The sequence below is a fragment of the Geotrypetes seraphini genome, chromosome 9 (genome assembly GCF_902459505.1).
Source record: "Geotrypetes seraphini chromosome 9, aGeoSer1.1, whole genome shotgun sequence".
Classification (NCBI taxonomy): domain Eukaryota; kingdom Metazoa; phylum Chordata; class Amphibia; order Gymnophiona; family Dermophiidae; genus Geotrypetes; species Geotrypetes seraphini.
Genome location: NC_047092.1, coordinates 21,873,999 through 21,891,422, shown reverse-complemented (window position 1 = coordinate 21,891,422; position 17,424 = coordinate 21,873,999). Strand labels below are relative to the sequence as shown.

The window sequence follows — 17,424 nt, the reverse complement described above, 5'->3', positions numbered from 1 at the left end:
GGAGGGGATGCTGGATACAGAATCTGACAGGGGAGGGGGGAGGGACTGGGTACAGAGCCTGGCAGGGGAGAGAGGGAAGGGGGCTGAGTGCAGAGCAGGGCAGTTGAATATTAAACCGCCCGATTTATATTCAAGTCAACCATTTTTCCTCCTTTTTGGAGGAAAATGGGGGTCTCGACTTGTATTTGGATCAACTTATATTCGAGTATTTACAGTATTTCCTTCCTTTCCCCCCTAGCGGGACCCTGCCACATGACCTCTTTCTTTGGCTTTCAACTCTTGACTCCCAACTCTCAAACTCTCCCACACACACACCTCCCCCTGGTGTTTGTTTTTCTAAATCTTTGGGCAGCATCGACGAAATCAACGTCTTGCCATCGGCCAGCCCCAGAAGTCTTCTTTCAACAGCAATTTCCTGTTTCTGCATAGGCGAACTGCTGCTGAAAGAAGACTTCTGAGGCAGGTCAATGGCAAGACGATGATTTCGTTGCCGTTGCCTAAAGATTTAAAAAAACAATCACCTGGGAGGAGGTAGGTGTGTGGGAGAGTTTGTGAGTCAAGAGTTGAAAGCCAAAGAAAGAAGTCATGCGGCAGGGTCCCTCTAGTGGGGAAGGAAGGAAATAACATTATACACGTGGGCTGGGGGTAGGAAGTTGGGAATGCAGGGAGGACAGATGCTCAGGGGGTTGGGAAAGACAGATATTGCACCTACTGGGAGAGGGTTGGGAAGGACAAATGCATGGGCTGGGGGGGTTAGGAAAGGAGGAAAAGAGAAATGCTGCACAGGTGGGATATTGGAAAGGGAGAGATAAAAATGCTGCTAGTGGGGGATGGAAAAGGAAAGGAGAATTGTTGGACATAGGTGTGTGGTGTGAGAGGGTAAGAAAGATGATGTATATGGGGAAAGGAAGAAAGAGGGAGAATTGTTGCACATGATAGTGGTGGAGAGGAGGGATGGAAAAATGTTACACTGGGAGGGATGAGAGATGACTCAAAGAAGGGAGAGATGCCAGACCAGAGAATGGAAGGGAAGGAGGGGAGAGAGAGATGCCAGACCACAGAATGGAAGGGAAGGAGGGGAGAGAGAGATGCCAGATGGCAGAAAGGAGAGGAGAGAAATGTTAGACCTTGGTAAGAGGGCGGAAAGGAGAGAGATGCCAGATGGCAGAAAGGAGAGGAGAGATTCCAGGCTATGGGAAGAAGAGGAGAAAGATGCCAGACCATATGAGGGGGGAAGGGGGAAGATAGAGATGTCTGACCATGGAAGAGGGATGAGATGGTGCATAGGAATGGAGGGGCAGGGAAGACAGAGGGAGGAGATGGTGCACAGCAATGGGTGCAGCAGGGAAGAGTTAAGAAGAAATGCTTCTTATGGATAGATGGGAGTAGAAAGGGGAGGAGATGGTACACATGGATAAATGGGAAGGGAAGGCATGGAAAAGTAGATTTTGAAAAGAAAGCAGAAAAATGGAAGAAAGTTGAATGTTAAAAGTTAATGCTAAAGATGGATGTATAATAAATGGGAAACTGACTATAGGTATGAATACCAGTGGTGAGAGAGCAAATGCTGTCTGAAAAATGCTCAGAAAAAGTGAAACTCTGAAGGGGGGGTAGATACCTCCCCTTGGTAAAAGAGTTTACCATCCAATCATTGCATTTACTTTGTAAAACATCACTCTCTAACCGTTGGTAAAAACTTCAATTGGTTTTTGAAAAAATTTGCTTAGTCGACAAAAAATTGTTCAAAATTGTCATACATAAGAAAATCTCTTGCTAGGAAATCTCGCTTAATATCAGAGAACCATGCACTTATCTGTGCAGACTTTAAAGACTGTAGGTGTAAGGGCTCTGGGGTCTCAACGTGGCCCCGTTTCGATAAACTGCTTCAGGAGACCCAATACAATGCTGCACACTGGTATAAATGATATCTTCCCAAGAGATGATCGTTTGTCAAAACAAACGATCATCTCTTGGGAAGATATCATTTATACCAGTGTGCAGCATTGTATTGGGTCTCCTGAAGCAGTTTATCGAAACGGGGCCACGTTGAGACCCCAGAGCCCTTACACCTACAGTCTTTAAAGTCTGCAAAGATAAGTGCATGGTTCTCTGATATTAAGCGAGATTTCCTAGCAAGAGATTTTCTTATGTATGACAATTTTGAACAATTTTTTGTCGACTAAGCAAATTTTTTCAAAAACCAATTGAAGTTTTTACCAACGGTTAGAGAGTGATGTTTTACAAAGTAAATGCAATGATTGGATGGTAAACTCTTTTACCAAGGGGAGGTATCTACCCCCCCCTTCAGAGTTTCACTTTTTCTGAGCATTTTTCAGACAGCATTTGCTCTCTCACCACTGGTATTCATACCTATAGTCAGTTTCCCATTTATTATCATAGTTATTTCACTGACTAGTGTATATATATGTCCCTGTAAGCTTTTTTGACAAAGATGGATGTATGGCAGAAAGTGAAGGAGAGAAAAACAGCAAATGGATAAGGTAGCCCTGTATACACAGTTAAGAGCATAGACAGAAGGTAGGGGAAATGATTTTATTTTCAGTTTAATGACTGAATTGTGTCAGTGTTGAGAAATTACATCTGCTGTTTATGTTTTGCACAGTTAAGGAAGAAATTCATTTCTTTCTATTTCTCTGGGGTAGTACTGCATGCAGAGTCTTGAATCTTAGGGTTTCGTTTATATATATTAGTACTTTTAGTTTGTGGTCCCGTATTTGCATAGAGGTTATCTGTGTTTTGATAAGAATTAATGTTGAGAAGCATACATAAAGTGTGCTTTGTGTAGTTTAATTTTGTGGTTAACCATTATGTATTGTTAATAAGATTATATTGTGTGTATATATGAAAAATGAATGGGAAAAAATGGTATTAGAATTAGTACTATTATGGGACAGGGTCTGGGGTAGAGCTTGTAGGCCTCCCAAACAAAAAAGTGTTCCGTTGCCTATGGCAAAGAAGATCAAAACTGCAACTGGTTCCCTTCAGGACATGTTATACGGTTGTCCACTGTTAAAGGGATATTGGGATCACCCCATAGACACCCCCATAGACATTGTATACTTAGACTTCCAAAAAGCATTTGACAAGGTACCCCATGAACGCCTACTTCGGAAACTAAAGAACCATGGGGTGGAAGGAGACGTACACAGATGGATCAGGAATTGGTTGGCGGGCAAAAAGCAGAGGGTAGGAGTGAAGGGCCACTACTCGAACTGGAGGAAGGTCACAAGTGGTGTTCCGCAGGGGTCGGTGCTTGGACCGCTGCTATTCAATATATTTATAAATGATCTAGAAACGGGGACGAAGAGCGAAGTAATAAAATTTGCAGATGACACCAAGCTATTCAATGGGGCTAGGACTAAAGAGGATTGCGAAGAATTAGAAAGGGACCTAAACAAACTAGGGGAGTGGGCGACGAGTTGGCAGATGAAGTTCAATGTAGAGAAATGCAAAGTCTTACACGTAGGAAACAGAAACCCGAGGTACAGCTACACAATGGGAGTGCTGTTATTGAGTGAGAGTTCCCAAGAAAGGGACTTGGGGATAATAGTGGACATGACAATGAAGTCATCGGCACAATGCACAGCAGCTGCTAAGAAAGCAAATAGAATGCTAGGAATAATCAAGAAGGGTATTACAAGCAGAACGAAAGAAATTATCCTGCCGTTGTATCGGGCGATGGTGCGCCCGCATCTGGAGTACTGCGTCCAATATTGGTCGCCGTACCTAAAGAAGGATATGGCGATACTTGAGAGGGTTCAGTAGAGAGCGACGCTTTTGATAAAAGGTATGGAAAACCTTTCATACGCTGAAAGATTAGAGAGACTGGGGCTTTTTTCGCTGGAGAAGCGGAGACTTAGAGGGGAAATGATTGAGACTTATAAGATCATGAAGGGCATAGAGAAAGTGGAGATGAACAGATTCTTCAAACTTTTGACAACTACAAGAATGAGAGGGCATTCTGAAAAATTAAAAGGAGACAAATTCAGAACCAATGCTAGGAAGTTCTTCTTCACCCAACGGGTGGTGGACACCTGGAACACGCTTCCAGAAGAAGTGATAGGACAGGGTACGGTATTGGAGTTCAAGAAGGGATTGGACAATTTTCTGAAGGAAAAGGGGATAGAAGGGTATAGATAGAGAGCTAGTATACAGGTCCTGGACCTGATGGGCCACCGCGTGAGCGGACTGCTGGGCATGATGAACCTCAGATCTGACCCAGCAGAGGCACGGCTTATGTTCTTATGATCAACTATCACTTCTATTTTTGGATTCACAATTCCATTATCATATTGTCTACTGATTACTGGCGGAATTCATGAGCAATTGTCTCTGTCTCCAGACAGTTCAAAGCTGTTGCACTTGCTGATATTAATAGCAATTCATATAATACTAGCGAACTGGAAAGATTTTTCCAATGTCAACTATAATGAATGGTGGAATGTGGTCTGTTTGACTGCAAAATATGAAAGAATTACTGCCGAACGCAAAAATTCGCTCAGATCCTTTAATTAAATGTGGGATCCTTTAGCTAATTTATCAATAAACCAAGAAAGGCAAATAATATCCAGTGAACTTAACCTATCATATATACATATTCTATATACTATCTACGTGTATCAGGTTGTGCTACTCTGATATCATTTTACCGCTTTTGCTTTCACTCATGGCTGACCTAGGGATCACTTAAAGATTATTGTTTTTTTATTTTTGGTTCTGTTTGTCTGTATATGCTTCACTATGTTACTGATTCATTGTAATAGTCAATTTGCCTTTGTATGATGAAAAACTACAATAAAGATTATTGAACTTAAAAAAAGAAAGGTTGCCTTTTAACAAGGTCGCTAAACCGGTTCCAGCCGGTTTAGCGTTGTTTGTATTTTAGCGGCGGATTATCAAAATGGCTTTGCATGGTCTTTTCTGGGCTTCCTAGCAGTCTCCGATTCTGCCATGCAAATGGGCTCATCAATATTTAAAGGAGCACTCCGGTGGATTCTTCAACATCGCCAAGTGATTCTCCAAGCTCGGCGTCAGCTTTTGGGGACCAAAAATCGGTGACTGGTCCAGGGGTGCCGGTACTGTGAAAAGTGCATCTCTGTCGTGTGTTTTGACTGTGGCTCATGGGGGAAAAAAAACCCTCCCTACATGATTCACATAAATTATAGTCTTTTTTTTTTTTAGGGGGGGGGAGTTTGGAGAAAAGCATGCTTCTTGAGCGCATGTGTTATAGTCGTGTCTTATGTGTTTCTGGCTGTGGTTCATGATAAAATTTGAAATTAAAAACAAACAACAAGACTTACATGAATTATAGCAGTTTGGGGGCAGAAAAGGCATGTCTTATGCATTTTTTGAAAGCCGACATTGCATCTCCTCTCCCTTCCCTTCATCCAGTAGCTCTGGCATGCCTATGATTGACAAGGCGCTTATGGCGTTGCTTTTCCTGGCACATAAACACATTTACACCTCTTTTGTAGTGTATTCTGCGCTTGTGCCGATTACTATCACCAGCAACTCAACTCATATAAATTTAGCGAGCCATCGGTACTCTCTGCCGACCTCATTTGCATGTGCATTTCTTTGAGAATGACTCGCCTTTTTGAAATCAATACAATAACGGCTGCGACAGCGGCCCATTGGTTTTTACAGCAAAGTTTTGAGAATCTAGCCCTGAATGTTTCTAAAGCCAGAGAGACAGGCCCAGAAGGCCAGAAGAGGATCAATAACGCTATTGGGTAAACTTTCTAAAGGTTTACTCAGTTGTAAAAGAGGGTCTCTAGGGGAAGATCAAAAGAGGCTTTGAGTATCTAGAGCAGGGGTCTCAAAGTCCCTCCTTGAGGGCCGCAATCCAGTCAGGTTTTCAGGATTTCCCCAATGAATATGCATTGAAAGCAGTGCATGCACATTCATTGGGGAAATCCTGAAAACCCAACTGGATTGCGGCCCTCAAGGAAGGACTTTGAGACCCCTGATCTAGAGCTATATAGCTTGTTACTGCCACATGTTCACAGACATATCTAGCTTGTCTAGTGCTCATTAACCCAAAGCTCAGAACCACAGGGTGGTGATTGCTGTTGACAATTTCCATAGTACTACTAGATCAGGGGTAGGGAACTCCGGTCCTCGAGAGCCATATTCCAGTCAGGTTTTCAGGATTTCCCCAATGAATATACATTGAAAGCAGTGCATGCAAATAGATCTCATGCATATTCATTGGGGAAATCCTGAAAACCCAACTGGAATATGGCTCTCGAGGACCGGAGTTCCCTACCCCTGCACTAGATAGATAGAATGGCATATAGTCAAGAGATAGATCTCTCCTGCTCAGCTAGGGAGAATAAAAAGTAACATTACTTTGGATATGCTTCAAGGGCAGCTTGAGTACAAAATGGCAGTGAGTATTGCAATGTAGAGTGAAGGATTAGCACAAGGAAGTCAGGGTTCAAATCCCACTGCTACTCATTATGACTTTGGGCAGGTTGCTTAATCCTTCATTGCCTTAAGTACAAACTTAAATTATAAGCCCTCCAGGGACAGAGAAACACCTACTCTGTCTGAATGCTCATAGTTCTCCTTGAACTGTTACTGAAAGAGTATGAGCCGAATCTAAACTCACTCCCTGAATAAGTTTGCCTTGAGCCATGTTGAGGTAATGGGAATATTCAAAGACCTGTGGGTTTTTTTCCTCTTCCCCTGTGGAGTTTTGATGTCTTTCTATGCTGATAGGAATGGAGTGTTGTGAAGGGTCAAGCCAAATCTACCCTGCAGTCCCCGGGACCTTTGATGAAACCTAACCTTATCTCACTAGAAATAATTGTCATCCTTTCTCACTGAACATTCTATAATCTGCATTATCCCAACACAGAACATGGCTGAGAAAAGCCTGAGCTTTCCAGAGCTCATCAGGAAGAAACGAGATGGGGAGAAACTGCAGAAAAACGACATCCGGCACTTTATCCAGGCCTTGAAGCATGGATCAATCCAAGACTCTCAGATAGGTAAGAAATACATCTCCAGAATACACAACAAGTTAGTATTTAATATACTTCCTCCTATGCCCTAATCCCACTGTTCTCAATCTTTTTTATGTTATGGAACCTCTGAGTAGGGGAAAGGGGAGCACCCCCTTGAATGTTCTGCTTTCTTATCTCTTCCCATTCCCAGCCATGTTTCACCCCCAACCCATCTCTATAACAGCAACAGGCTCCAAATCAGCTGATGGGCAGAAACAAGGCTGTTTGATATTTTAATCACTGTCCTTTTCCTGGTCTCTGTTTTGCACTTTCAGGCGCTTTACTGATGGCTATCCGACTGCGTAGCATGGATCCGGAAGAGACACTCTCACTCACCCAAGAGATGATGTTGTCTGGCAAAGTCCTGGAGTGGCCAGAGAGTTGGCACGGCGTGATGGTAGACAAGCATTCTACAGGTGGTGTGGGAGATAAGGTCAGTCTTCCCCTGGCTCCAGCCTTGGCAGCTTGTGGCTGTAAGGTAAGTTGGTTTGCTTCCCTGCTGCTTTTCCCATTATAACTCACCTGCTTGTAATAATATTCTGTTTTGAGTCCAGCAATAGAGATTTTTGGGGATGGCTGAATGATACAGAGATTCACTGTGCATTAAAAATGAACAGGTTTTTCAAGGCACCAGCTTATGAGGACAGGGACCCCCACCTCCCTAGCCCACATGCTTCTGTTAATTGAGGTGCCTTCTTTCTGCCTTGTGTTATTATTAAGAAATATATGAGGAAAAGAAGAAAACATCAGCATTGGGGCATGAAAGCCTTTTCCAGACCATCTGCTACTGTACCTGAGATCGCAGTTGCTCCTACACGGGTCACTGCAACTCCAGTCAGAAAGTGATGTCATAGCAGAGATATCACAATGGGGTACTTAAGCATGGTGTCCAGAACAGTTATCCCAATTTCTCTCCACCCCCAAAAGGTCAGCCTTTTCCTCATCCCTCCTCTCCTCTCCTTTCATTCTCCCTTCCTTTCTCTCTTATCCTTATTTATTCCCTCTTCCTTTCTTATTCTTGTTCCTAACCCCAAACGCTTATTAGGGCCAGTTCTAGAGTAGTTGGTGCTCAAGGAAGGGGAGAAGAAGGAACCCTTCACCAGCTGTCCCCACCAGACAAAGAGAGCATCCTTTCATCAGCCAGGCCTCCCCCTCTAAAAAAAACAAAAAAGGGCAGATTGAGTCAGCTGGGGGATTGTGCATGCTAGGGATGGAGTAGACAGGTTGGGTTTGCAGGGCATTCCTGGTTTGTACACACTTGGGGTTTCCAGTGCTGCCCCTTGTCAAATGACGCTTTCTCTACTTGCCCTACCCAAGTGGTCTCCAACTTTTTTTCATGTAAAGGGCCACAGTGTGAATGAGTCAGCTCCGAGGGCCACCAATGATTTTAAGCTTACACATACTACTATTTTTGTAAACCATCTTGACCTATTTGTTCAGACTGAGTATTAAACATTAAAAATTAATAGTAATATCGATTCTACAACACTTCAAGGAGAGGGGGAAGGGCCCTTGAGGTGCTGAAGCCCTGGGCAATTGCTTTGCTTACCATTCCCCTACCCTCAAAACTGGTCCTAGACAGAGGTGTTACTGGTTAAACAGAACAACTGGGCCCCAACTGCTCTGAAAGGAGTATAAGAATTTAACAATCAGAATAAAAATGTATATACCTGCCTCCGGAACATCAGCCCTAAGCATAGGAAAGCCAATTATGTTGTTCCTTTACCCCTCTATCTTACATATTAAATTAAACTAAACTAAACTAAATCTTGGGTTTATATACCGCACCATCTCCACATTTGTAGAGCTCGGCACGGTTTACAAGAATTGTAATGAGAAAGGAACTCCAAGGGAGGGATGGGTGAAGATCTGAGGGGGAGAATGTTAGCGGGCTGGGATATCAGAAGAGGAGGGAGTGTTAGGTTTTTGAGAAAAGCCAGGTTTTCAGATGTTTACGGAAGGGTTCGAGGGCATTCAGGTTCCGAAGAGGGGAGGCAAGGCTATTCCAGAGCTCGATGAATCTGAAGAGGAGGGAGGTCCCCAGTTTTCCTGGGTGGGAGATGTCTTTTAGTGAGGGGAAGGATAATTTTAGTTTTTGGGTGGGTCTGATGGTATTGAGATTTGAGGAATTCCAGGTGAGTGGAATTAATGGAGGAAGGATGCCGTGGAGGATCTTGAAAGTTAGGCAGATGCATTTGAAGTGAACTCTGGAAATTATCGGGAGCCAATGAAGCTTGGAAAGAAGCGGTGAGACGTGATCGAATTTACTTTTTGCAAAGATAAGCTTGGCCGCGGCATTTTGAATCCGTTGGAGTTTGTGAAGGTTTTTCTTCGTTAGGCTTATGAAAATAGAATTGCAGTAGTCCAATCTGGAGAGGATGATGGATTGGACAAGAACAGCGAAATGTTTTTGATGGAAACAGGATCTTACTTTTCTCAGCATGTGTAGGCTGAAGTAGCACTTTTTTACCAGGGAGTTGAGGTGGTCATTGAAAGACAATGTGGAGTCAATGATGACGCCCAGGACCTTGCTGGAGAATTCAAGCTGCAGAGTGGAGCCAGAGGACAGTGGGATTGAGGCGGGTAGGTGAGCTAATTTTGGGCAAAGCCAAAGGAGTTTTGTCTTGGTTTCATTCAATTTCATTTGGGCGGTGTGGGCCCAAGATTGGAGGTTCGAGATACAAGAAGATATGTTCTCTGAGAGATTGGTGAGGTTCGAGTTGGCCTCGAGAAGGACAAGGATGTCATTAGCGTAGGTGTAAATTGTTTCAAGGGGGGATAGATGGAGGAGTTTTAGAGAGGTCATATAAATGTTGAAAAGGATGGGAGATAAAGGTGAGCCTTGCGGGACTCCGCAGGTTGGTGTCCAGGGGGGGGATGAGGTGCCGTTCCTATTGACAATGTAGGAACGGGATCGGAGGAATTTTGAGAATCAATCAAGGACTGTAGAGGTGATGCCGATCTCGGAGAGTTGGTAGATCAGTATATCGTGGTGGACAACGTCGAAGGCGGCGGAAAGATCGAATTGTAGGAGGACAGCGAACTTGTTACGGGAGTGAAGTTGTTGGACCTTGGAGATTAGGGAGGTCAGTAGGGATTCTGTGCTGAAATTGGGGCGAAAGCCATATTGGTAAGGTAGGAGAATGGAAAATTTCTCTAGATAGGATGAGAGTTGGGTCGATATGATAGTCTCGAGCATCTTGGTTAAAAGAGGAATATTTGCTATTGGGCGATAGCTGGATGGTGAGGAAGGGTCGAGGTCGGGTTTTTTCAATAGAGGGGTTAAGGCGATATGGCCCATTTCTGGGGAGAAAAGGCCTGAATGTAGGGCGAGGTTTAGGAGTATGGTAATGGAGGAGATGGCCTGAGCGGGTATTTCCTCATAGAGATAGGAGGGGAAAGGGTCTAAAGAGCAATTGCATGATTTCAGTTTGAGACGGAGTTTGAGGATGAGGGATTCGGAAATGTATTCGAAGGTTGCCCAGAATACATATTGTATTTATTCCCTTACAAGTTCAAGTTCAAGTTTATTGGTATTTGATGAATCGCTAAATCAGTCTGCAAAGCGATGTACAAAAATATAAAAGAAGGTAAAAATACAAAAGGACAAACCCAATAACAAAGAAATTTTTAAAGACAGGACAAACTTGAATTGGGAGGAAAGGGGGAAAAGTTGCAATTCTTTTTAGAGGAAAAACAATAATGGAAAAAAACAAAAGGGAACGGGGTAGTTAAAAGTCTGTAAATAATTAAACGAGTCTAAAATTTAAAAGCGTCTTTAAAAAGATGAGATTTTAAAGATTTTTTAAAAGAGGAGAGATCTTTTTCATTTTTAACATATTGGGGTAATGAGTTCCACCATTGAGGGCCTATTACAGAGAACATGTTGGATCTTCTTGTGCCTATTATTTTCAGAGAGGGTATAGATAAGAGATTTTGGGAGGATGATCTAAGTGGACGTATAGTGGTGTGGGGTATTAACATTCGAGCTATAAATTGAGGTTCATTATAGGTTAGAGTTTTAAATATCAGCAGCATAACTTTAAAGAAAATACGATGACTGATAGGAAGCCAGTGAGAATCAATCAATAGTGGCGTAACGTGATCATATTTCCTGGCGTTGTGGATCAGTTTAATAGCAGTATTTTGAATAAGTTGGAGTTGTCTTTTTTCTTTTTGGGAGATGTTAAGTAGTAAAGAGTTGCAGTAGTCCATTTTGGCTATTACCAATGAATGAACCTCCCTCATTCTCGCTGTTTTGACTCTCTAAGAAATTCACCTCTATTTTTAGCCTGTAAGCTGTCTAAACACAACCCATTCATAGGAGGGATAGCAAATTATCTAATAAACTTGGAAACCTGGAACAGGCCATAATGTTCAATGAGTGAATTATACGAGCTTTAGAAAGGCCTTGGAAACTCCTTTGTTTAAGGAATGTTTTGAAAAAGTTGTAATTTTTTAAATGTGTTTTTTTTTTGTATTGATTATTGTCTTTGTTAACCGCTTTGAACTTCTTTTGAAGTATTTGCAGTTTACAAATAAAAATTGTATTGTATTGTTCTCAGGTACCCATGATCAGTGGCAGAGGGTTGATGCACACCGGAGGCACACTGGATAAACTGGAGTCGGTGCCAGGATACAGTGTTCATCAGACTGCAGAGCAGGTGAGGAACCCACATTGAACTGATTTCATAATGAACAAGGGACAACATACGAACATAAGAATTGCTGCTGCTGGGTCAGACCAGTGGTCCATCGTGCCCAGCAGTCCACTCACGCGACAGCCCTTAGGTCAAAGACCAGCGCCCTGAGACTAGCCTTACCTGTGTACGTTCCGGTACAGCAGGAACTTATCTAACTTTATCTTGAATCCCTGGAGGGTGTTTTCCCCTATTACAATCTCCGGAAGAGCGTTCCAGTTTTCCACCACTCTCTGGGTGAAGAAGAACTTCCTTACATTTGTACGGAATCTATCCCCTTTTAACTTTAGAGAGTTACCTGCGTACGTTCTGGTTCAGCATGAACTTGTCTTACTTTATCTTGAATCCCTGGAGGGTGTTTTCCCCTATAACAATCTCCAGAAGAGCGTTCCAGTTTTCCACCACTCTCTGGGTGAAGAAGAACTTCCTTACGTTTGTAAACTAAATTAACTAAACTAAACCTTAAGTTTGTACAGAATCTATCCCCATGTTTACTGACCCCCTCACACCACCATAAAAATCAGAATAAAAATGTACATACCTGCCTCCAGAACATCAGCACTTGGTATAGGAAAGCCTAGTAGAGCTGCACAGAGGGGGGTGGGCTAGTGAACCATAGAGAGGAGGACCCAGACCCATAAGTCACTCTAACCACTGTATTTATGGTGAAAAATGTGAGGCCACCAAAAAACCCCAAAACCCTACTCTTCTGCCATATAGGTGGCACCTACAGCCATAATGCTATTGGGGTTGTAGACAGGTGGGTATAGTGAGTTTTGCGAGGCTCACAATGACCTATAAGGGAGTTCTACTGAGATGTTTATGTGGCACCCATTTTGTGAAGTTTACAGCAGTGCCCTGTAAGGTGTCCCATTGCTCTCTTCCCATATTTGGGTGGCCAGTCCATCACTTTGCTGGCCCCTCCCACGCCCAAAAGGTCTCGTTCTGGACGTTTCAAACCTGGTCAAGAATGTGGTATAAAGATAGATGTATTTGATGGTCTGGAGAATCAAACGCCTGGATGTAGAGAGATGATTTTCGGAAAAAAAAAAATTTTGGATGTACTTTTTGAGAATGGACCTTTTGCGGCTGCTGACTTTGGGCGACTGGCGCCCTGTATCCAAATTGGACTTAGACGTTTCTTTCGATTATGGCCTTCCACGTATATTGATATTAGATCCCTAGTATGTGTTGAGTTAGGCACTTTTTCATTAGAAGTTGGATTTGAATTCCTGGTGTACGGGTTTTCTGAGGCAGCCAGCCAGCCAGCCGTGAAACACATCAGGACCCATAGCAATCAAACAGGAAGTTGCATACTCGTCAAAAGTAACAGATAAGTTCTCTAAATTTGCAAACTTGTTTGGCATGTAGTATGTGCAGTGATTGAGAGTTTTAGTACAGCCTTTTAAACATTTGGGCATGTCTGAAAAAACAGAATGCCTCTCAGCACAGTGTTGAAATGTCATTTTAAGTTGAATGATTAGTGATTAATTTGCCACTTCGGTATTATTGGACCCACTAATAATAGTGCCTGCTATGTAAGAATAGTGTACACTAGGTGAGATCAGCGAGTCTCATTGATAACACAATGAAAAAAGTGACTTTTCAGAGTTTCTTATATTGTTCTGTTAGGCCATCCATTGCTATTTCTTATGTCCCTAGTGAAGACATGGAAATGGGAAGAGTAATGAACAACTATTTCCACAGATGCGGAAGATCCTGGAGGAGGTGGGCTGCTGTATCATAGGGCAGACTGAAGAGCTGGTTCCAGCAGATAAAATCCTCTATGCCATAAGAGACGTCACAGCTACTGTGGACAGTCTGCCATTAATTACCGGTAAGTCTGTAGCCTTCCATCACTCCATCCCATTCCAGGAACAAGAAGATTAGGATCACATCTGAGGATAACCATATACCATTACTTAGATACTAATGGAAAGTACTGTAGGCGTGCATGGTATTGGCTACCGCTATATTACCAGACAATATATTAATACCTACTAATGCAAAAATATGTATTAGAGCAGTGTTTTTCAACCACCGGTCCATGGACCAGTGCCGGTCCACAGAAATTTCCATCCGGTCCACAGGGCCAGCACGTGCATCAGGCCCAAAACAGTGTTCTTCAACCGCCGGTCCATGGTGCGATCGATGCAGCATTATTTTCAAGCCAGCTCCCTCTTCCTAACTGATTCAGTGCACAAAGCCACGGGCAGTGGCTCCTACGGGCATCCTGCGCCTGAACCGGAAACCTTCTCTCTGACGTTGCAACGTCAGAGGGAAGGCTTCCAGATGAGGCACGGGACGTGCAAGGTGCAATTAGTACTATTATGGGGGCGGGGTCTGGGGTGGAGATTGGGTAGAGATGGGCGGGGTCTGGTCCACGACTTAGCCCCATGTTCTTCAACCGCTGGTCCACAGACCGATACCGGTCCACAGAATAATTATTTTATTTCTGCCGGTCCATAGGTGTAAAAAGGTTGAAAACCACTGTATTAGAGTACATGTATTTGCACTGATAGGCAAGCATTCAAAAATGTGCATGTTGATAGACCTTTCCTGAGGAAATCTGGAGCCCAAGAGGTTCAATACTGCAAATTCTCTCACACTGCAGACAGTTCAGTAGTTAGAAACTGGAAACATGGAGGAACAAAGTATTGTTTATATTGGGCTAACAGATCACTTGCTATACTTAATGAGAGTGGATCTGTAGGGTGCGGTTCTGGGATGTAAGCTTTGTCTGGATCTCCCTAGCATCCCTGCTCAGGTGCATTGCAGCCCTATTTCAGAAACTCAAGAGAGGTCACGTTACCCAATTCCAGGCTGGAGATTTTCAAACCGTTTTGGATTTTTGACCATCCCATCCTGGTGCATTATGGGACTTACAGCACTGATTTCAATGGGCAAGACCAGGCACTTCAAATCCCACACTACTTTGAGATATAAGCTCAAAACCAGGAATGGCCAAAAAGTAACTTGGCATCTATGGGAATTTACAGAAAGTTTGTGTATAGGAGATACTACCTTCACCAATGTGAAAGCAGAAAACCAAATAACGAAGGTGACTGATAAGTGTTCAATTTCCTTTATTGTAATGACTCAACACGATCGAGTTTCGGCCCCAACTGACCTGTTTCAGGAGTCTGTATTAGAGAATGACACGGGGAAAATTTCTGTCCCCGTCACCGCCCCATCCCTGGACCACCATCCTCTGCACCGCCCCATCACCGCTGTCCTTTTCACCGCCCCATCCCCATCTCTGCCGTCCCCTTCACTGCCCCGTCACCGCCCCGCTGCCCCTTTCACCGCCCTGGCCCCGTTCCCATCTTCAGCGTCTTCTCCTCTCCATCCCCCCACCCTCAGCACCCTTCACGCGGTCCAGCAGCTCCCTCCCGCCGGCCAGCCATGCATTTCCCTACCTTTTCCCTTACTTTTTCTTCTTAAAATGGCGATTTCTATAAGGCTACGAGCTGTATTACAGCCGGAGCCTTGAAGTCACGTCGGGTTGCCTGCTAGAAGTCTCCGCCGATGCAACCGGAAACAGGAAGTTGCGTCAGAGGAGACTTTTACCAGCAGGCAACGCAATGCGACTTCAAGGCTCCGGCTGTAATACAGCTCGTAGCCTTATAGAAATCACCATTTTAAGAAGAAAAGGTAAGGGAAAAGGAGGGAGGGAGATACATGGACGGCCGGCGGGAGAGAGTGGGCTGCCGGTTCGAACGCTCAGTCACCGCGCATTCAAGATTGTTCACCGCCCCATGCTACCATTCACCGCTCCATGGGGCGGTAAATGGCCTTGTCCCTGAACTTGCGGTGACCATTTTTTTGGGTCACAGCTAAACGCGGCTAGCCGCGGGTAACCGCCACCGTGTCTGTATACTGCTGATACAACAGTAAACAAAAATGTTCAAAGTCTTCAATCGCAGATACTTCAAGGAAATACTCTAGCATCTGATATGAAAATCAAAAATGGGTGCCGCTTTCTCTGAGAAATAAAACAGAAAGTTTGTGTATTTACCCTTATACACTTGCTGACTATATTCCAATCTTCCTGCTGCTAGAGTGAAACCTGTACCATTTTATTGTTAGAACTCTTAATTCCTTGAAAGAAGGGTTATAGACTTTTGGGAGTTTTTTTGCTTTGGTCAAGAGGTTGCAGTAAATTACTATTACCCACGTAAAATGATTTCATTGAAAATCACCTTTTCTGCTTCCTGTACAAATAGCAGGTGCTAAGCAGACAGACAATCATGGTGTTGCCCTCATTGCAGATGCTAATCTCTGAAGCCAAGCTGCAGATGCTTTCCCTTTGAAATCTGATACCAGCATACATTACAAACATCGTTTAACTTTTAAAATAATTTGGGGATTATTGCCATCCTTTCCAACTGATACTCAAGGCATCATTGCTTGAATTGAGGTACAATGAGTCCAATTCTCAAAGAGTTTACAATCTACATGGGATCTGCGGACAGGCAGACTGGATGGGCCATTTGGCCTTTATCTGCCATCATGTTTCTATGAAGCAATGAAAGTCATAAAATGTAACCTGGATCACAAGGGATTGGGACATGTATACCGCCTTTTTTGTAGTTTTACCACACTCAGAGCGGTTTACATACAGGTACTTCAAGCATTTTCCCTTATCTTTCTCGGTGGGTTCACAGTCTGTCTAATGTACATGGGGCAGTGGGGGATTAAGTGACTTTCCCAGGGTCACAAGGAGCAGCATGGGGTTTGAACCCACAATCTCAGGGTGCTGAGATTGTAGCTGTAACCACTTCACCACACTCAAATCCTAAGAGGAGATGTATCAGTAGGGGAAGTGGAATTTGAATCCCATTGCTCTTATCCTGGGGTTCCAAAGATGCCAAGTTACCCAGTTCCAGGCTGGAAACTTTTTGGCTAGTCCTGATTTTAAATATACATCCCAAAGCAGTGGGGGATTTGTAGTGTCTGGACCTGCCCATTGAAATCAATGCTGTAAGACCAGTAATGCACCAGTGGTCAGAAATCCAGGACCATCCAAAATCTCCAGCCCAGAAATGGGTAACTTGGCATTTTTAGGGTAAAGAATGACACAGAAACAGAATTTGCCCCTGTCCCTGCAGATAACCATTGGAAACCATCCTGTGTCATTCTTTAGTGTCTATTAGAGAATGACACGGTGACAAAAGTCATCACCGTTCCCGTCCCCGCGGATAACCGCGGGAAATAATCCCATGTCATTTTCTAGTGTCTATTTCAACCTTGGTCCTTCTACACCAGCATTCTTCAAAGCAAAGCTTGCGGGTCAGTGGTTGTGCCCAATTATATTCTGATTCTTTCCTCTCTCCTTAAAGAATGACTTGAAGATGGTTTCCCGCAGTTATCCGCGGGGACGGGAACGGTGATGAATTTTGTCACCGTGTCATTCTCTAGTGTCTATCTCAACCTCAGTTCTTCTACATCAGCATTCTTCAGTGCAAGGCTTGAGGCTCCATTCATACTCTGATTCTTCCTTCTCTCCTTAAAGACTGACAAGAGGATGGTTTCCTGTGGTTTACTGCAGGGACAGAGACAAATTCTGTCCCCAGGTCATTCTCTATTCCGGGGTTCTCAACCCAGCCCACTGGACACAACTATTCTGTTAGGTTTTCAGGATATCTACTATGAATACGCATGAGAAAGATTTGCAAACAATAGAGATAGAG

At 43.7% G+C, this 17,424-nt stretch overlaps 1 protein-coding gene across 6 annotated transcripts in view; it reads left to right on the top strand.

Annotated features, from left to right (window-relative positions):
- The window catches only part of TYMP (thymidine phosphorylase), a 51,342-nt gene that overhangs the window by 19,289 nt on the left and 14,629 nt on the right, over positions 1-17,424 (top strand). For all 6 annotated transcript variants that reach the window (XM_033959348.1, XM_033959343.1, XM_033959346.1 and 3 more), the window contains 4 exons: positions 6,884-7,016; positions 7,307-7,509; positions 11,597-11,695; positions 13,439-13,568. In XM_033959348.1, coding sequence (XP_033815239.1) covers positions 6,887-7,016; positions 7,307-7,509; positions 11,597-11,695; positions 13,439-13,568 — 562 coding nt within the window. In that variant the 5' untranslated portion in view covers positions 6,884-6,886. The remainder of the gene's footprint in view (positions 1-6,883; positions 7,017-7,306; positions 7,510-11,596; positions 11,696-13,438; positions 13,569-17,424) is intronic.